The following is a 17,893-nucleotide window of genomic DNA, read 5'->3' as shown; positions in this document are numbered from 1 at the left end:
CTAGGGTTGTTTGGTCGATTTGGTCAGTTAACTGTTAAAAATAAAAACCCAGAGTAAAATTATTCAAAAATAGTTTCAGTACAGTATAAGCCATGATTGTAATGGAAAAAAAAAATATCTATTTTAAAAATAATTGATTCCATTGATGCATTGTAGAAAAAAAAAATTAAAATTAAATTAAAATTAAATTAAGTGCTAAATAAAGAGTTATTTTAAAAACAGATATTTCAAATACTTTTCTTTACTTTTATTACTACTGTAAAAAATAATCAGCTATTATAAATATTTTAAACCACCCTGAAAATAATTCTGTGATTTAAACAATGTTAATACAATAAAAAAATAATCACATAATGAAATCATATTATAAAAATACATTCTATCTTGTGTAGTAAATGCGTATATTTTCACAGATCTACCATGTTAACAAAATTTGATCAAATTTAATGACAGAGTTACTCATCCTGTCAACTGGAGTGGCCTCCCTTTACTATTTCTAGTGTGAAAATGAACACAACAAACAAAGTGACACCCAAATAATAAAATATAATGACACACAGATAGGGTCTGGTCTAGTCAACACTGACAGAGTTACATGGAGAGCGGGCATGGAGTAGTGCATTGGGAAATACATTTTGCTATACAACATGCACATTTTTACAGTAATGTTTATAATTCAGTACAATATAGTTATCAATTGACCAGGTGGCTAAAAAAGAAAAGCATAATTTAATTGTTTGAAATTTTTGGTACATATTATGTACAGACATTCAATTAATTTAAGTAATGCACACATTGCTGTACATGCACATTTGTTATATATATTTTTTAATATGTATATATTATGTATAGATTAATAATATAAAGAAAAAAATACAATGTAACTAAATAAAAGAAGTATCACATATATTTTAAAAACCAAACAAGATTTAACTCACAGTTAATAGTTCAGAATTTTAAACCATTTATACATATTTAAAAAAATAAAAGATAATAAAAATCTTATAATCAAATTTTTTTAAATAGTTTTTTTTAAAAATCATTCTAAAATTATTTTAGAATACTAATGCTTTAAAAATCTGCCATCCAATAGTAAATAACTATGCAGTGTTTGCAAGGAACATCAACAAAATTTTGTTTAAAACAACTCTATCATCAACAAAGTGTGGAGGGAAGGGGAGGGCAACAACACAACATTCAATTATACTACTAATACTAAACAATTTTACATGTGTTTTTATACTAGGAAAGAGGAAACAAATTTGATACGGTATTCTGGCACTCAGAAACCCTGTCTTAGAAAGAGAAATTTATTTATACTGGAGGATATAAACTAAAAAAATTTTTATTTAGATTTACTGACCATTAGGATTGTCATTTTTAGATCATAATTGAACAGAAAAACCTTGCATTATATTTAAAAATATAAGGAGGGAAAACTAAACTATGGGTCTAAATTACCTAACGCTAAAAATAATTAATTTTCAACAGCTAAAAACAATTACTTAAATAATAGATGAATTGTTTCAGGGAATAATCTTACATCGCTGATTTTAAAATCAGTAAGACATATCATTCACACCAAAGAGAATGATTGCCATTATTCTAAATAACCAATGATTTACTCAACAAAAAACAAATAACTCTCTACTGTTATAATAATACAAAAAGAATACTCTTTTTTTCCAAACAAAAGCACAGTAATTTAAATAACATGAACATTTGTTATGTAGCTTCAAACAGTTTAAAAAAAAAACCATGACAATTATAATCTCCTTAAACTCAGTGAGTGAGAGCTACATGAGACTGGCTTTAAATAGATTTCAAAGTGTAGTAACAAACAATTGAAATAAAAATGAAACAACACTGACGGCTGCAGTGGTCCTTGCGTTTTCCTTTGCCTGTTCATGCCTTGACCTCGCATGGCTGCCCCTCTAATGAGAATACGACAGTGGCCGCCTTTATGGTGGAAGTAGCGTGTGTAAGCGGTAGCGATCTCTGATCTGTGGTCTCACATCTTGGTTCTAGAGGTTTATAATAACAAACATCATGTTATATTTTTGTTTAAAATCCCACATCTTGGTTCTAGAGGTTTATAATAATAAACACCATGTTATATTTTTGCTTAAAAAAATAAAATAACTCAAGGTAGTGTTTATAAAAAAATTCATGAGGGAGGGCAATAGTACACAGTGAGAGCTCCTAATCATTAATACTCAATTTTATGTAAAAGTTACAGCAGAGATTCATCATTACCTTAACTCGCAACTCCTCTAGAAAGGGAAGAACCTTCAACAATTCCTTATCATCCTTGTCTACAAACCAACTTTCTATAGGGATCCCATTGTCCAGCTGAAAAAATTGAAATTTATTATTAATATAAGAGAATAAGTATAGGAACATTACCGTAATGTGGAAGTAATGTTATCTTCAAATAGTTGAAAAAATTTGGGTTGGTTTTGAAAAAAACATATCTTGTCCAGCTAAAAAAAAATATATACCTTAGATTTTTTTTAAAAAAGTGCTCTTCTCTAAAATGTTCTTTGTGCAATTCTAACAGAAGGTTAGCCTTAATGTATTTAGCACTTGTTAAAATTTGCATAGTCTATTAACTTTTTTTTTATTTAAATACTGATTAGAATGCCATGTTTGATGCTATTTTATAAAAAATGGTTTGCTAAACTAAAAAGTTATTTGAAAAAAAAAAAGACTATTTGGTAATAGCTTTTCCTGGTCAATTTTGGCAAAAAGATTTTTTTTAAAATAAATTATCCCCCTTTAATTGTGATATTCAGAACACAAGCAAAGCAGTTTTTCAAAATCTTACCATGAGGTCAAGAAAAGTGTTATTAGCTTATCCCAAATATACCCCAAATCTAAGTTTTTTATCTTAATTTATAAAGCATCTCAATATTTTCTAAACTTAATTCCCTTATATTAAACGGTTTTAAATTACCCTGGAGTGACCTACAATACAGAATGTAATTTTTATTTAAAAAGCCAACTCACCTGATAACCAAATGCCTGTGGTGAGTTATCAATAATAACAGTCTTAGCTAGATCACGTCCCAGTATGGATAAGTCTTTAATGTAGTACCCATTGACACACACACAATGTTCCCTAAACAACCTATGCCTAGAAGACAAATCACACATACAAGTAACAATGGTATGTTACAGGAACTTTAATACATAAATGTTGATTATGTGGTAAAAGTTAATGTCACTTAATTCAATATGATTTAAAAGCCTTTAAGACCAAAGCCTTCTACAGACCCTTCTTAAGACCCAATCAAAGAGAGGGGGTGGGGAATGACAACACTTAAGAAATTTGACATATAGTTGTATGAGACTGAATGTTGTTTATGTCTCATCTTCTGACGTTTCAATAATTGATTTTATTTTTCTGATATATTTTTGTTTTTATACTGCAACATAACTGCTAGTCATGTTTTAAATCAGAAGTTCAAATCCAACAAAAAGTTCAAAGTTCAATGTCTTCACTACATGCTACAGTTACAAAGTGGCCTGAAGGTTGATCATACAACACTTACTTGATGAGCTTTTTCTCTGGATCCAACAAGTTCATCAGTTTGTCTGCATAAACTTTCTTTGATGCTGTGAAGAGAATCACCTCAAAGTGTTGTGACACAGCTTCCAAAAACTCACGGAAAAATGGCCTTGTTCTCACAAAAACCTGGATTTTTTAAGAAACAGACATGACATTCAGATAAAACAGATAACATTTGTTAACGTTTGCACAATAAAAACAGTATTAAGTATAATAGTAAAGGTTGTGAACTAAACAGGCATCTCTGATGATAAAAGATGGATTAAAAAAAAAAAACTAAGATTTTAAACAGCTTCTTCCCATGAAAATTTAGTAGAATACTAAACTTACTCTACATAAAATAATAGGGGTCAGAAGAATTTCCGTAACCAAAACTCTACCACAATACTTACTCTATATGAAACCTCTTGAAACAAAACAGGAAAAGAAAATGCAGCATCCTCTAACTCAGTCAAGCTACAGTGGACCAAAGTCTCATCCTGCAAGACAACAGATCAACAAATTATATTCACCTGGAAATTAAGTTTTAATCACCTATTGTGCTAATCAGCTAATCCATGATGTATTGCTAAAAATAAACACAAACTTCAGAGTAGTGAAATTTATTTTTAAAATTCTTTCTATAGTTCCTCCCACTGTATGTGTAAATATAAGCTTATACAAAATATTTTGTGATGTGAGGGACTAAGAATGAGAAGCATTGAAAAACCGTTGTAGTAGTTTTAGTGCGTAATAGATGAGTTTGATTAAGAGGCCTTTTGAAATTTTTTTACAAAAAAATAAATATGAGTGAACTTACCAAATCAAGCACTAAAGAAAATTCCGGTGAGCTGCGAGTTTTCAATGGAAGGGCTGGAACTCTGGCCCTCAGTTCATCTGTCAGGGGAGGTAAGCTTCTAATGATGGCATACCTGAAAATGTTTTGTTGCTGTTAAGTTCAAACCATTTTCACAGTGAGCTGTGGATGAGCCCCAGGATTGCTATACATGAGTGACAAACACTTATGAGTGCTACAAGCTGACAACTGGGCATATCAGATCATTATCATCTTGTTTTCCACTATGAATCCAAATACAAGGCATCTGTTTCAATGACCTCGGCATTCAGGGAAATAATATGGTCAGCTGTCACAGTTTCCTTCTTCTGTCATCAGACTTGAGCCGATACCACACACATATGAAGTTATTAATACAACACAGATGTATGTACAAGTATCACACACATACAGCAAGAGTATTTCATATACATATACAGGGTCCATAGCCAAATCCCAAAAGAAAATTCAAGGCTTTTTCAAGGTTTTCAAGGTGATTTTGGGGGGAATTTCAAGGTATAAACTACCACTAATGGGCATTACAATGAGGGTGATGTATGTTTTTTGCACACACAATTTTTGAAATAATGTTGGTGTTATTACAAAATTATCTAAGTCAGGAGATTGTCTGAGAGTCCAGCATAATCCCTTTTGCAATCAGTATCTATGGTGTCAAATGACACTCCTCCAACTTCTATTTTCAGAAAAACCTCTTTCAACACTGGCTTGACCATGTGACAGAAGCAATAGATCTCTAACAATTTTCCAAATGTTCACATAAGAAATTTTGCTACCAAGCTGTTCTATGAAAAAAATGTCCAGCCTATCATGTTCTCAATTAGATTTAGATAGACAACCATTTAGAGTACATGTATCTATGAATGTTGAAAATTGAAACAGAACTTGGTCACACTAAGCTGATTCAGTTTCCATTTGTTAACGCAGATCCACGGCAAAAAAAAAAGTTAGAAAAAGTTTAGATCCATCAGAATTGAAATTTTTTTTTAAATTCGATTTTCGCACGGTTTTCAAGGTTTACCTATAAAATTCAAGGGTTTTTGCTCATTTTTGGGGAAATTCAAGGGTTTTTCAATGCCTTGAGATGTTTTTTTGGAATTCAAGGGTTTTTCAAGGATTCAAGGTCCACTACGGACCCTGCTCATATAGCACATTTATAAACTTACGGGTCTTGTAACTCAGCATCCCATTCATAACCCTCCTCAGATCCTTCCTCCTCCTCACTGACGTACGTCCCACACTCCGCCGTCTGCACTCCCATGGTTGTGCTGCAGCAGCCGGGGTTGTGGTAGATGTGGTGGTTGTGCTGGTTGTGCATCTCCACGCTGCAGGTGCTGCTGGTGGTGGCCACCATGTGGAGGTGGCTGCTGCAGATGGTGGCGGTGTTGGTGGCAGCGATGGTTGTGGTCGTGCTGTTGTTGTTGCTGCTGTTGTTGTTGTTGTCCTCCACCATGAGGAGCTCTTTGCAGTCAGCCTCTGGAGACACGTCCATGGTGGGATCCTCATTTTCTTTACCTGTACAACATAAATATTTTCTTTACCTAAACATTTTCTTTACTTAAACAACATAAACATTTTCTTTACCTATACAACATAAACATTTTCTTTACCTAAACATTTTCTTTACCTATACAACATAATCATTTTCTTTACCTACACAACACAGACATTTTCTTTACCTACACGACACAAACATTTTCTTTATCTAAACAGCATATGCATTTTCTTTACTTAAACAACATAAACATTTTCTTTACCTACACAATGTAAACAGATTTCTCACCGACATAACATAAACAAGTTAATTACACAACATCAACATTTTTTTAACAACACTAACGTAACACTGCATGAAAAAAAACCCCATATCATAAAAATATTACCCAGACAACCTATCACTATTGCCTCATCTTAAAATTACTATCTTTTAAGTCAGGCATTATATACATACCACTACAACATTGTGATTATAAGTTATTAAGGCTATCTGACTGTTACAACTAGTCTGTTTATAAGAATACCACCGACACACAACCTAGAACACATTTTAAACAAAAGAATTTTCCCTAATGAATAAAGAAAAGCCAACCCACTGGAAATAGTACTTTCTATCACTGTCTCTATCATGACATCATCCAGGTCAAGCACCCTGGCTATGGCCTCCAGGTCTGTCACTGAACTGCTGCACTCTTGGTCTGTGGGTTCAGATAAACAAAGCAAGGTCAAGGCTGCTAAAGGGACACCAGTGTCAATGAGGGTTAGCATCTTGAGGACAGAAATCACTGAGCTACTTTGGGATTAAAAATAAAAAGGGGAGGAGTCAGCTAATCTTTATACAAGAATAATTTCTGTTTTTCATAGATAAAGTATGATCTTTTTATGGCATGACTCATTCAGTCAGTTAAGAGTAGACAAGACCTGTAATTGTTGCACAGTGGAGCTATTTAGTTATGTACTAATATAAGTAGGCATAGTTCATGTTTTATTTTACATGATAAAAAGTGAAGTCCCAAATGCAGTTAAATTATCTCCCCTTCAAGTGAAGTACTATTCCTAGATTTTTAAATTTATGTACTAATAAAAAAATAATAATTGTACAGCTATCAGTGGCTTAAATTTAATTCTGCAATAAATAAATAGCAACAGCCTACCTGTATGTGCATGAAATGGCTGATAAATAGGTGAGAAAATGGTGCCTAGCACTGATGTCCTAGGTGGACTAGAATTTGGAATATCAGCTTCATCTGCTTTTTTGCACTTAGGCCTCCGACCTGGAAAAAAATAATACATTATAAACAAGGAGAAAACACATCTTTATGTGAGTGTGATGCTCTAAAGTTACTTATACAAGGTTTAATGTATTTAACAAAAACTTAGCATATGTGCAACTTAGAGGGAATATTGCATGCAAGATCACTTTACATACTAAACAAACAATTGTATTAGAAATACCTAAACGTGTATAACTCTTATCACACATAACAATACCCAATGTTCCCTCTAAGCTGCGCGGTTGCGTGGCCGCGCAGTAGTTTTGAGCTGCCGCTCAGAAATTTTGTAAAATACGTATATCCTTGTATAAGACTTTTAGAACACCGCGCACAGAAATTACAAGTTGCACATTAGCTTTTTCCTCTTAGAGAGAACATTGACGATACCTCAACTACAGATTTAACCCAAATCATATCCCAAAGGCATTCTTAAATTATAATAGCTGTTCCAGTTAAACTGAGTACATCTAACCAGTAAGTTTGAGTAAGAAGTAAACAAACATTAAGTATTTTCAGTATATTGTTTTCTGCTATTCCATGTATACTAAATTACTAGTGTGTGTGTGTGGGACCATCAATAAGAACTGAGAGACCTGGACCATGGTGTCATACCTTTCCGCCTTGCTGCAGAGGGCTGGTGTGGGGTGGAGGTTATAAGGTCCACGTCCCCGTTCACCTGAGGACTGCACTTGGTCAGCCCGTTCATCATCTTCACCTCTTGTGTCTTCTCCTTGCGCAACTTTTTGCCAGAGGTTAGCGTAACCTGCTTGTTCTGGAAATATAGAATTTTGATAGACCTATAACAAAATACGCAAATATCATACAACTGTATAGGGAGCTAATCATTTTAACTTTTTAAAGAGAAATACATCAATCTGTATTAAGCAAAATACACTAAAATAATATATGCCTAATCAAGAGCATTAAATTATCATGCTTTAAAGTGATAAAAATCAATTTCTATTAAAAAAAAAACAAATAAACTTAATGTGATGAACATTGTTATTGAAATTGAGAGAATAACTTAGTTTTTAAGTAACAACTTGATTTTTTTTGCTAGTGAATAGAATACAATACTATCTCAAAGCACAATTTGAGTATATAACTCTAAGAAAAATCCGTGAAACTTACAACAGCATTTTTGTCACGACACTTGATCAAGCGTTTCTTCCTCCCCATCGGTGTGGTCAGGTGGTCATCTGTCTTTGCCCCCTGCTCAAAGCCAACAGGGGCCACATCTTCCGCCTTGATGCGGAGCTGCATTGCTCTAATTATTCACTTGATCTACAACAAAAATAAACAAACTCTACAGTTCATATTCCATAAACTGACTTCTTAAAACAACACACAACAACACATACACTCCAGTTGAACCCCACTGAAAGGTCAGATCCTGTTTGATATGAAACTATACACATCTCACTTACTCTTTGACTCACACTAGATAAATGGCCCGTTGAGGAAGGGTACAACGGGCGCTAGGTTGATAGTGCTGTCTCTTTTCTCTAAACTAAAACCAACCCACCCCCCACCCCCCACACACCACCCCCACCCCACCCCCCACCCCCACACACCACCCCCACCCCCCACCACACACCACCCCCACCCCAACCCCTCACCCCCACACACCACCCCCTCCACACACCGCCCCCCCACCCCCCACCCCCCCAAAAAAAAACATGTCTACCGTCCCATTCAACGAAATATAATTATATACTTTTTCCAGTGTCCGCCCCCTCCCAGAATATTCTACCCCCGCCCCCGAAAATTTCAAGTACCCCCACCCCTCTCCGGGGAGGAAAAAGTCTGAAAGAAACACTGAAACCAACCCACCCCCCCACACACCACCCCCCACCCCTACACACCACCCCCCCCCCCACCCCTCCACCCCTCCCCCCCCCCCCCCAACCCCCCCAAAAAAAAACATGTCTACCTTCCCATTGCAAGAAAACCACTTTTTAGATTAGACACATTAATTAGGCTGTAATTTTATTATAGAGTATCGATGAGGAAATTTCTTTTGAGTTGGGGAGGGGGGGGGGGGGGGGCTCAGACGTTCTTACGCGGGGGGTGGGGCTTCGCCCCTACCCGAAGAATTGTATGCAAGAAACTCTTCACGCAAACCATTTAGATTAGACAACATTTCCTTTTTTTCAATGTTTACGCGATAATCATATTACTGTGTGCACTCTCTGGTTTGAGATTATGTTCTACTCTACGCTAAATGTGTCGACGTCATATTTCGTTTTTCGAATTACTGTGCATGTTTTTATTTTGCTTGTGTTTTCTCTAGAGCGTTCTTGTCAGACAGAGCGTTCTTGACAGACAGCGAAACTATTATTATAGACGAGAAAAATGGCCCGTTGAGGAAGGGTACAACGGGCGCTAGGCTGATAGTGCTGTCTCTTTTCTCTAAACTAAAACCAACCCACCCCCCCCACACACCACCCCCACCCCACCCCCCCCACCCCCACACACCACCCCCCACCCCCCACCACACACCACCCCCAACCCAACCCCTCAACCCCACACACCACCCCCACCCCCCACCACACACCACCCCCACCCCTCACCCCCACACACCACCCCCTCCACACACCGCCCCCCCACCCCCCACCCCCCCCCCCAAAAAAAAACATGTCTACCGTCCCATTCAACGAAATATAATTATATACTTTTTCCAGTGTCCGCCCCCTCCCAGAAAATTCTACCCCCGCCCCCGAAAATTTCAAGTGCCCCCACCCCTCTCCGGGGAGGAAAAAGTCTGAAAGAAGCACTGAAACCAACCCACCCCCCCCACACCCCCCCCCCACCCCCCACCCCCACCCCCCCCCCACACACACCACCCCCCACCCCCACCCCCCACACACACCACCCCCCCCCACCCCTCCACCACCCCCCACCCCCAAAAAAAACATGTCTACCGTCCCATTCAACGAAATATAATTATATACTTTTTCCAGTGTCCGCCCCCTCCCAGAAAATTCTACCCCCGCCCCCGAAAATTTCAAGTACCCCCACCCCTCTCCGGGGAGGAAAAAGTCTGAAAGAAACACTGAAACCAACCCACACACCACCACCCCCCCCCCCCCCCCCACACCCCACCCCAACCCCCCCCCCCACACCCCCCCACACCCACCCCTCCACCCCACCCCCCCCCCCCCCCAAAAAAAAAACATGTCTACCGTCCCATTGCAAGAAAACCACTTTTTAGATTAGACACATTAATTAGGCGGTAATTTTATTAAAGAGTATCGATGAGGAAATTTCTTTTGAGTTGTGGAGGGGGGGGGGGGCTCAGACGTTCTTACGCGGGGGGTGGGGCTTCGCCCCTACCCGAAGAATTGTATGCAAGAAACTCTTCACGCAAACCATTTAGATTAGACAACATTTCCTTTTTTTCAATGTTTACGCGATAATCAATGACGTCATTTTACTGTGTGCACTTTCCGCCTTGAGATTATGTTCTACTCTACGCTAAATGTGTCGACGTCATATTTCGTTTTTCGAATTACTGTGCATGTTTTTATTTTGCTTGTGTTTTCTCTAGAGCGTTCTTGTCAGACAAAGCGTTCTTGTCAGACAGAGCGTTCTTGTCAGACAGCGAAACTATTATTATAGACGAGAAAAATGGCCCGTTGAGGAAGGGTACAACGGGCGCTAGGCTGATAGTGCTGTCTCTTTTCTCTAAACTAAAACCAACCCACCCCCCCACACACCACCCCCACCCTACCCCCCACCCCCCCACACCACCCCCACCCCCACCACACACCACCCCCACCCCCACCACACACCACACACCACCCCCACCCCTCACTCCCACACACCACCCCCTCCACACACCGCCCCCCACCCCCCACCCCCCCAAAAAAAAAACATGGCTACCGTCCAATTCAACGAAATATAATTATATACTTTTTCCAGTGTCCGCCCCCTCCCAGAAAATTCTACCCCCGCCCCCGAAAATTTCAAGTACCCCCACCCCTCTCCGGGGAGGAAAAAGTCTGAAAGAAACACTGAAACCAACCCACCCCCCCACACACCACCCCCCCCCCACACACCACCCCCACCCCCCCCACACCACCCCCACCCCACCCCACACCACCCCTCCCCACCCCTCCACCACCCCCACCACCCAAAAAAGCATGTCTACCGTCCCATTCAACGAAATATAATTATATACTTTTTCCAGTGTCCGCCCCCTCCCAGAAAATTCTACCCCCGCCCCCGAAAATTTCAAGTACCCCCCACCCCTCTCCGGGGAGGAAAAAGTCTGAAAGAAACACTGAAACCAACCCACCCCCCCACACACCACCCCCCCACCCCCACACACCCCCCCACCCCTCCACACACCCCCCCCCCCCCCCCAAAAAAAACATGTCTACCGTCCCATTGCAAGAAAACCACTTTTTAGATTAGACACATTAATTAGGCGGTAATTTTATTATAGAGTATCGATGAGGAAATTTCTTTTGAGTTGGGGAGGGGGGGGGGGGGGGCTCAGACGTTCTTACGCGGGGGGTGGGGCTTCGCCCCTACCCGAAGAATTGTATGCAAGAAAATCTTCACGCAAACCATTTAGATTAGACAACATTTCCTTTTTTTCAATGTAGAACCAATGACGTCATTACATTACTGTGTGCACTCTCTGGTTTGAGATTATGTCCTACTCTACGCTAAATGTGTCGACGTCATATTTCGTTTTTCGAATTACTGTGCATGTTTTTATTTTGCTTGTGTTTTCTCTAGAGCGTTCTTGTCAGACAGAGCGTTCTTGTCAGACAGAGCGTTCTTGACAGACAGCGAAACTATTAGTATTAATAGAAAGGGAAATCCCTGTGACACATTGACTGGGTTTTTGCCTTGACAATAATTTGATTAAATAGAGACTAAAACAGACCTTATTTGTGCTTTAACGCTTCACTATATGATGTCATTTCATAATATTTCCAGTCTCTCAAAATAGTAGTAGAATATTTTCGACTTCTTTTAATGTGTTTTTATTTTGAGAGTTAACTTGTATGTCTATATAAAAAAAAAGTCTCTTTGTAGTGTAATCTCGAAATGGAAGCTAATTTGACAAGCTAAAGACATTGCTAACTACACATAATCTTCATGTCTGTATATTGACAAGCTAAAGACGTAGCTAACCACACATAATGTTCATGTCTGTATATTGACAAGCTAAAGACGTAGCTAACCACACATAATCTTCATGTCTGTATATTGACAAGCTAAAGACGTAGCTAACCACACATAATCTTCATGTCTGTATATTGACAAGCTAAAGACGTAGCTAACCACACATAATCTTCATGTCTGTATATTGACAAGCTAAAGACATTGCTAACTACACATAATCTTCATGTCTGTATATTGACAAGCTAAAGACGTAGCTAACTACACATAATCTTCATGTCTGTATATTGACAAGCTAAAGACGTAGCTAACCACACATAATGTTCATGTCTGTATATTGACAAGCTAAAGACGTAGCTAACCACACATAATGTTCATGTCTGTATATTGACAAGCTAAAGACGTAGCTAACCACACATAATGTTCATGTCTGTATATTGACAAGCTAAAGACGTAGCTAACCACACATAATGTTCATGTCTGTATATTGACAAGCTAAAGACGTAGCTAACCACACATAATGTTCATGTCTGTATATTGACAAGCTAAAGACGTAGCTAACCACACATAATGTTTATGTCTGTATATTGACAAGCTAAAGACGTAGCTAACCACACATAATGTTCATGTCTGTATATTGACAAGCTAAAGACGTAGCTAACCACACATAATGTTCATGTCTGTATATTGACAAGCTAAAGACGTAGCTAACCACACATAATGTTTATGTCTGTATATTGATTCCCACGGCTTAAACACTTAACATCTATTTTCTGTGTATTTTTTTTTTATTTTAATTAATTATCGGGCGGTTGCCAGCATGCAGTTTTAACAACCTCAGGCAATGAAAAACGACGCACAAAAAAACGCAACCGCTCTTAAAAGACACCCCCCCCCCCTCATTTCCCAATAAACCAAAGGTAAGTTTATTTCTGTCAAGGTAACAGTTATGTCCCTTTATGAAACTATGGGGAAAAATTACCTCCCTTTGACATGCTGTATCTCAGCTGCAGTGTAACGCAGTATTCCATGTAAAGATAGCTCGCCCCCCCCCCTTACACACATCTCCCGTCATAAGTTACATTAGATAATACGGATTTAACAATGTTAGCAATCTTTACGTCAGTTATTATAGGTCTTGTCAAGTCACCACCTGATGCAAGCGTATAACAGTACAGTGACTCAGTTTTATAGTAGTCTTTCTCTTTAATATTTACTTACAATACTTACATGCATCTAATGCTTACGGTGAAATGGACTCCGCGTTTAATATTACGTTAGTAGTTTCTGTCTGGGGTTAAACAAGGAAGTAGCGATCCCATGGGGAAAGACACCTTTGTATTACAAAGCTCTGATAGTTTTCCCAGTCTCCAAAACTATAGGGATGATAAGGTTAGGACTAGGTGTTAGTTTATTTCGTTTATTAGAATACGATATGTAAAATAGCTAGCAGCATGTCATGTTTTAAAACAATTTAACGCTAAACCTATCAGACACTAAAAAAATGGTCTAGGTGTTATAAGGCAAGGGGTCGGCGTGGTCGAGTCGGTAAAGCTCATGGTTGCTAAACCAAAAAGTCACGAGTTCGAACCCTCGGGCAGATGAGGCTCGTTAGCTGGGGACAGCCACTCTTCTAGGAGAGACAACTCCAAAATTAAACAACTGCTGCCTTGTAGTGTGTTCTTGGTTGGACAAAGGCTATGGAAGCAAATCCAAACAGAAAAGCAGGCTGAAATCGGAGTTGACACGTAACGCTTAATTGTGTTGGAGGCGTGGTCGAGTCGGCAAAAAGTTCATGTTTGATAAATTCGAACAGTCTCTAGTTCAAACCAACCGGCAGACAAATCTCGATCCCCTTCAACACTAATAATTAAGAACGAAGAAGAAGAAGAAGTTATAAGGCAGAAACGAAGATTTTTTTCTACGCATTTAAGTTTAGATCGTTTTTACAGACGCTAGCGCCTGCTTCATTCAGACATTGTTTCTTGCCATTTTTTTTTTACGCAGCATAAATTACTCCACATTTTAACCAATCATACCAGTGGTTGCATTTTCGATAGAACACCCAAGAAAATGTCTGCGTAAAATTTCGTCATTCACGTAACGCCCTCAACGAGTTGTGACCTCCGACCTCCCGGCGAAGATCAGCTCTATTTTTGTCCGCGAGCCCTATGACCGCGCGCTCGCTGTCCGGACAACAGCTCGCAGACGTAATACGCAGATTGTCTTCGTGGATTGAAGGAAATAGTCCTAAACACAGCCACGACACATCTTTTTTTTTAACTGATTGAAAATATATGCGAAAAGGCTAACTGAAAAGATTCATATGATTCTTATCACGCTTATTACTCTGACATTCCACTAATTTTTAACAGTAACATAGGGATGTGGCGCTATACAAAAAAGTGTATGATTGATGGACTTTTATTTGCTACTACTACTAGATCTACTACTACCATTCAACTAGTTCAACTTGTACACAATAGCAAACCGCCGCCCCTCCCACGTATATATCTACAATCTTCTAAATATAGCTCAGTCACCCAATGAGTCATGGCCAGTCATTGAACACTAGAGTGGCTTGCCCCTGTTTTCCCCCACCCTTCCCCCTATCGTTGATTGATTTTCAGCAACACGCGGGAAGGCTGGGTACGTTAGTTCAAACAACGCGGCCATTTCCCGCCATGTTTTAATTTGTTGTTTTACGATCGGATGGCACAAACGGCCGCCGCTAAAACACGCGGTCATATAATCAAAACCGTGCTTTTTAAATATTTACAACCAATGAAAATACGGGACATAAATCTGGACAGAATAATTGTATTACGGCAGCGTTAAAAAAACGTGATCGGCCGACATCACCACACAAGACAAAAGCAATCGATAAACAACGACGGCGAGTGAGGGTTACTGTTACGTATCATGACTACGCGGGGCTTATGTCATCTTCTGGCACCAAGTATTCCATACGGTACTGACAACAACAATAGAGAAATAGGGCGTGGTAAGGAATACGTGGGGGGGGGGGGGGGGGGGGGGAAGAGAGAGAGAGAGAGAAAGGAGATAGGAGAGATATTTTATTTAAAAAAGTAATAATACATTTCCTTTAAATTTATAATTAGAGTTCAATTGATTTTCCTATGTTGTTAATGTCATTCACCACAGTGCATATGGAGGCCCAGGAAATGGGACCTAATCGATTTCCCCTATAGTCTGCAACCTGCGGCTCTTACAGTTCAATACAAAACACGGTGGCTCCTTTGGTTTGGTAATGGATCTTGCTACTGTAAAAAGCGTAGAGTGAAACGTAATTTTGTTTTCAAAATAGTTCCTATTATTATTTTTTAAAGAATTAATTTAAAAAAGGAGTTTTTACACTTAAAATTTGTTCGACCATTGGCTCAGCCGAAATCAGTAACTTGTTTGCATATCCGTAAAGATGCGGCAAACAGTAAAATGAATAAACCTTTTATTTGCACAATGCGTTATTCTTCCACCATATAAGCTTCCAGTATAGTGTAACAGTATACTCCTTAATAATGGTTAACTTTTCTATCTTTATCGAAATGAACAAGCTCAGCACATTTATGTCCAAATGTACAAACCGTATTAGCTCTGTACTACGGTGCATGTAATAAAAATCTATGGATTCAATTCTGTTCTTGTGCCTTAATGGCATCAACATAAATAAAAATAACCCTATTTTACAAATAACATTTCTTATTTTATAAAATGTTATTATATAAACAACATTTTAAACAACATTATTTGATGCACGTATTCGTGTGAATTTGATTACAGCGCTCAATCCCCACTGTGTTCTAATATTTCTGTAAGATCATTCAACACAATAAAATGAATTACGCCCATCAAACTATCAAGCCAGGAATCAATCGACAAACATACAAACAACATCGCTATCATTCATATCGCTGTAAAACTAAAATTCTGTAAAAGGGGTATTTCCAAATTTTCAGCACAGGAAATTTTAAATTTAAACAAATAAGACTGTTTTGGGCAAGTTTAAAAATACTGTGGGTCATTGACGGCAGAATAAAAAGAAACAAAACAGATTTATCAGGTTAAGATTTACGATGTTTAAGCAACAGTCTATCATACGATCACAAAGACAATGACTTTCCAATATGGCGGCCTTACACAAATAGTGTGTACGTTTATAGTCTGCATCGTTTTTAAAACATCGAAGAAAGATTGACAAACATGACTTATTATGGCTGAAGAAAGATTGACAAACATGACCTATTATGGCTGAAGAAAGATTGACAAACATGACCTATTATGGCTGAAGAAAGATTGACAAACATGACCTATTATGTCTGAAGAAAGATTGACAAACATGACCTATTATGGCTGAAGAAAGATTGACAAACATGACCTATTATGGCTGAAGAAAGATTGACAAACATGACCTATTATGTCTGAAGAAAGATTGACAAACACGACCTATTATGGCCGAAGAAAGATTGACAAACATGACCTATTATGACTGAAGAAAGATTGACAAACATGACCCAGTGTGAGTGGAGAAATGTTGACAAACACCACTATCTAACCATGAGCCAACACAGTACCAGCCAGCTGACTCAATGAACAAAATGGCGCTTCACGTCACCATCTGATGGGATCTTCACCAAAAGGTGTATTTTTTATTTGTTTTTTTTTTGTGTGACCAATTTCGTCTTATCTTTAAATGGTGATTATTATGGAAGTGTAAAACTATCTAGAAACAGTAAGGTCAGAATTTGTAAAAAAAAAAAAAAAAAAAAAAAAAAAAAAAAAAAAAAATTTGACCCCCCCCCCCCTCGAAATCAAATATATAAAAAAACGAACATTATTGGAGCCCAGTGCACCCCAGTCAAGAAAGCCGATACAGTAGTGTTTACCAGCTCTAATCAGTTTTCCCAAACACAACTGTCACGACTAATTAATATTACGATAATACGATAATTAATCAATATATTGGTGTGTGCTTATTTAGGGCCGAGGGGTGGGGCGTATCATAAAGTCAACAAGATATGAGAAACCGAGCTTTGCTTAAGCCAAAAAGAAAAAAAAATATTTTAATTAGGTCATAAGCCACAACTAATTAGTGCTGTTTGCGATCCAATTTAATACATGAAAATATATCATTCGCCAAACAGGGTAAATACGTTTTTTCTTCTTCTAATTTTACATTAAAATAAAAACAACAATAATACGGCTTAGGTTTGACTTATAAAAAGCTGAATTTTTTTTTTATTTAAAAAGCTGGAATAAAATTATTTACGTGTGTAGTCAATAGACTGTTTGTTTCAGTGTTTAAGTATATTTAATATATAAGCCTACCAGGGAAAATTATTTTAAATTGCACACGACTAGAGATAGGCTTTAACTATATAATTATTTTTTTCAACTACTACATACACAAGCTTGTAGACTATTCATTAGCTCACAAGTGAATAGAAAGAGTTATTTTAAAAATCGAATTGCTGAAATATGGCAGTAAAGCGAAAAACGAACAATTTTGTACCTAAAAAGTATGTTGCAAGCTCAAGTTAACGATAGAATGAAACTAAAACA

General features: G+C 37.9%; 1 protein-coding gene across 5 annotated transcripts in view; it reads right to left on the bottom strand.

Annotated features, from left to right (window-relative positions):
• Window positions 1-209: 209 nt before the first annotated feature.
• The window catches only part of LOC131954786 (CTD small phosphatase-like protein 2), a 45,870-nt gene continuing 28,186 nt past the window's right edge, over window positions 210-17,893 (bottom strand). For 3 of the 5 annotated variants that reach the window (XM_059318567.1, XM_059318566.1, XM_059318562.1), the window contains exons 2-12: window positions 8,306-8,458; window positions 7,787-7,946; window positions 7,055-7,174; window positions 6,497-6,598; window positions 5,570-5,918; window positions 4,371-4,482; window positions 3,964-4,050; window positions 3,555-3,697; window positions 3,010-3,136; window positions 2,257-2,352; window positions 210-2,024 (exon numbers count right to left, since the gene is read on the bottom strand). In XM_059318567.1, the coding sequence (XP_059174550.1) occupies window positions 1,962-2,024; window positions 2,257-2,352; window positions 3,010-3,136; window positions 3,555-3,697; window positions 3,964-4,050; window positions 4,371-4,482; window positions 5,570-5,918; window positions 6,497-6,598; window positions 7,055-7,174; window positions 7,787-7,946; window positions 8,306-8,437 (1,491 nt within the window). In that variant the 5' untranslated portion in view covers window positions 8,438-8,458 and the 3' untranslated portion in view covers window positions 210-1,961. Of the gene's footprint in view, window positions 2,025-2,256; window positions 2,353-3,009; window positions 3,137-3,554; window positions 3,698-3,963; window positions 4,051-4,370; window positions 4,483-5,569; window positions 5,919-6,496; window positions 6,599-7,054; window positions 7,175-7,786; window positions 7,947-8,305; window positions 8,459-12,074; window positions 12,094-17,893 lie in introns of those variants that run through there. The other 2 variants (XM_059318568.1, XM_059318565.1) reach the window with 2 other exon arrangements.

Source organism: Physella acuta, unplaced genomic scaffold (assembly GCF_028476545.2).
Source record: "Physella acuta isolate Inbredline_101_S28 unplaced genomic scaffold, ASM2847654v3 ptg001029l, whole genome shotgun sequence".
In the NCBI taxonomy this organism is placed as follows: domain Eukaryota; kingdom Metazoa; phylum Mollusca; class Gastropoda; family Physidae; genus Physella; species Physella acuta.
The sequence above is the reverse complement of the archived record's forward strand: the minus strand, read 5'-3'. Positions and strand labels throughout refer to the sequence as shown.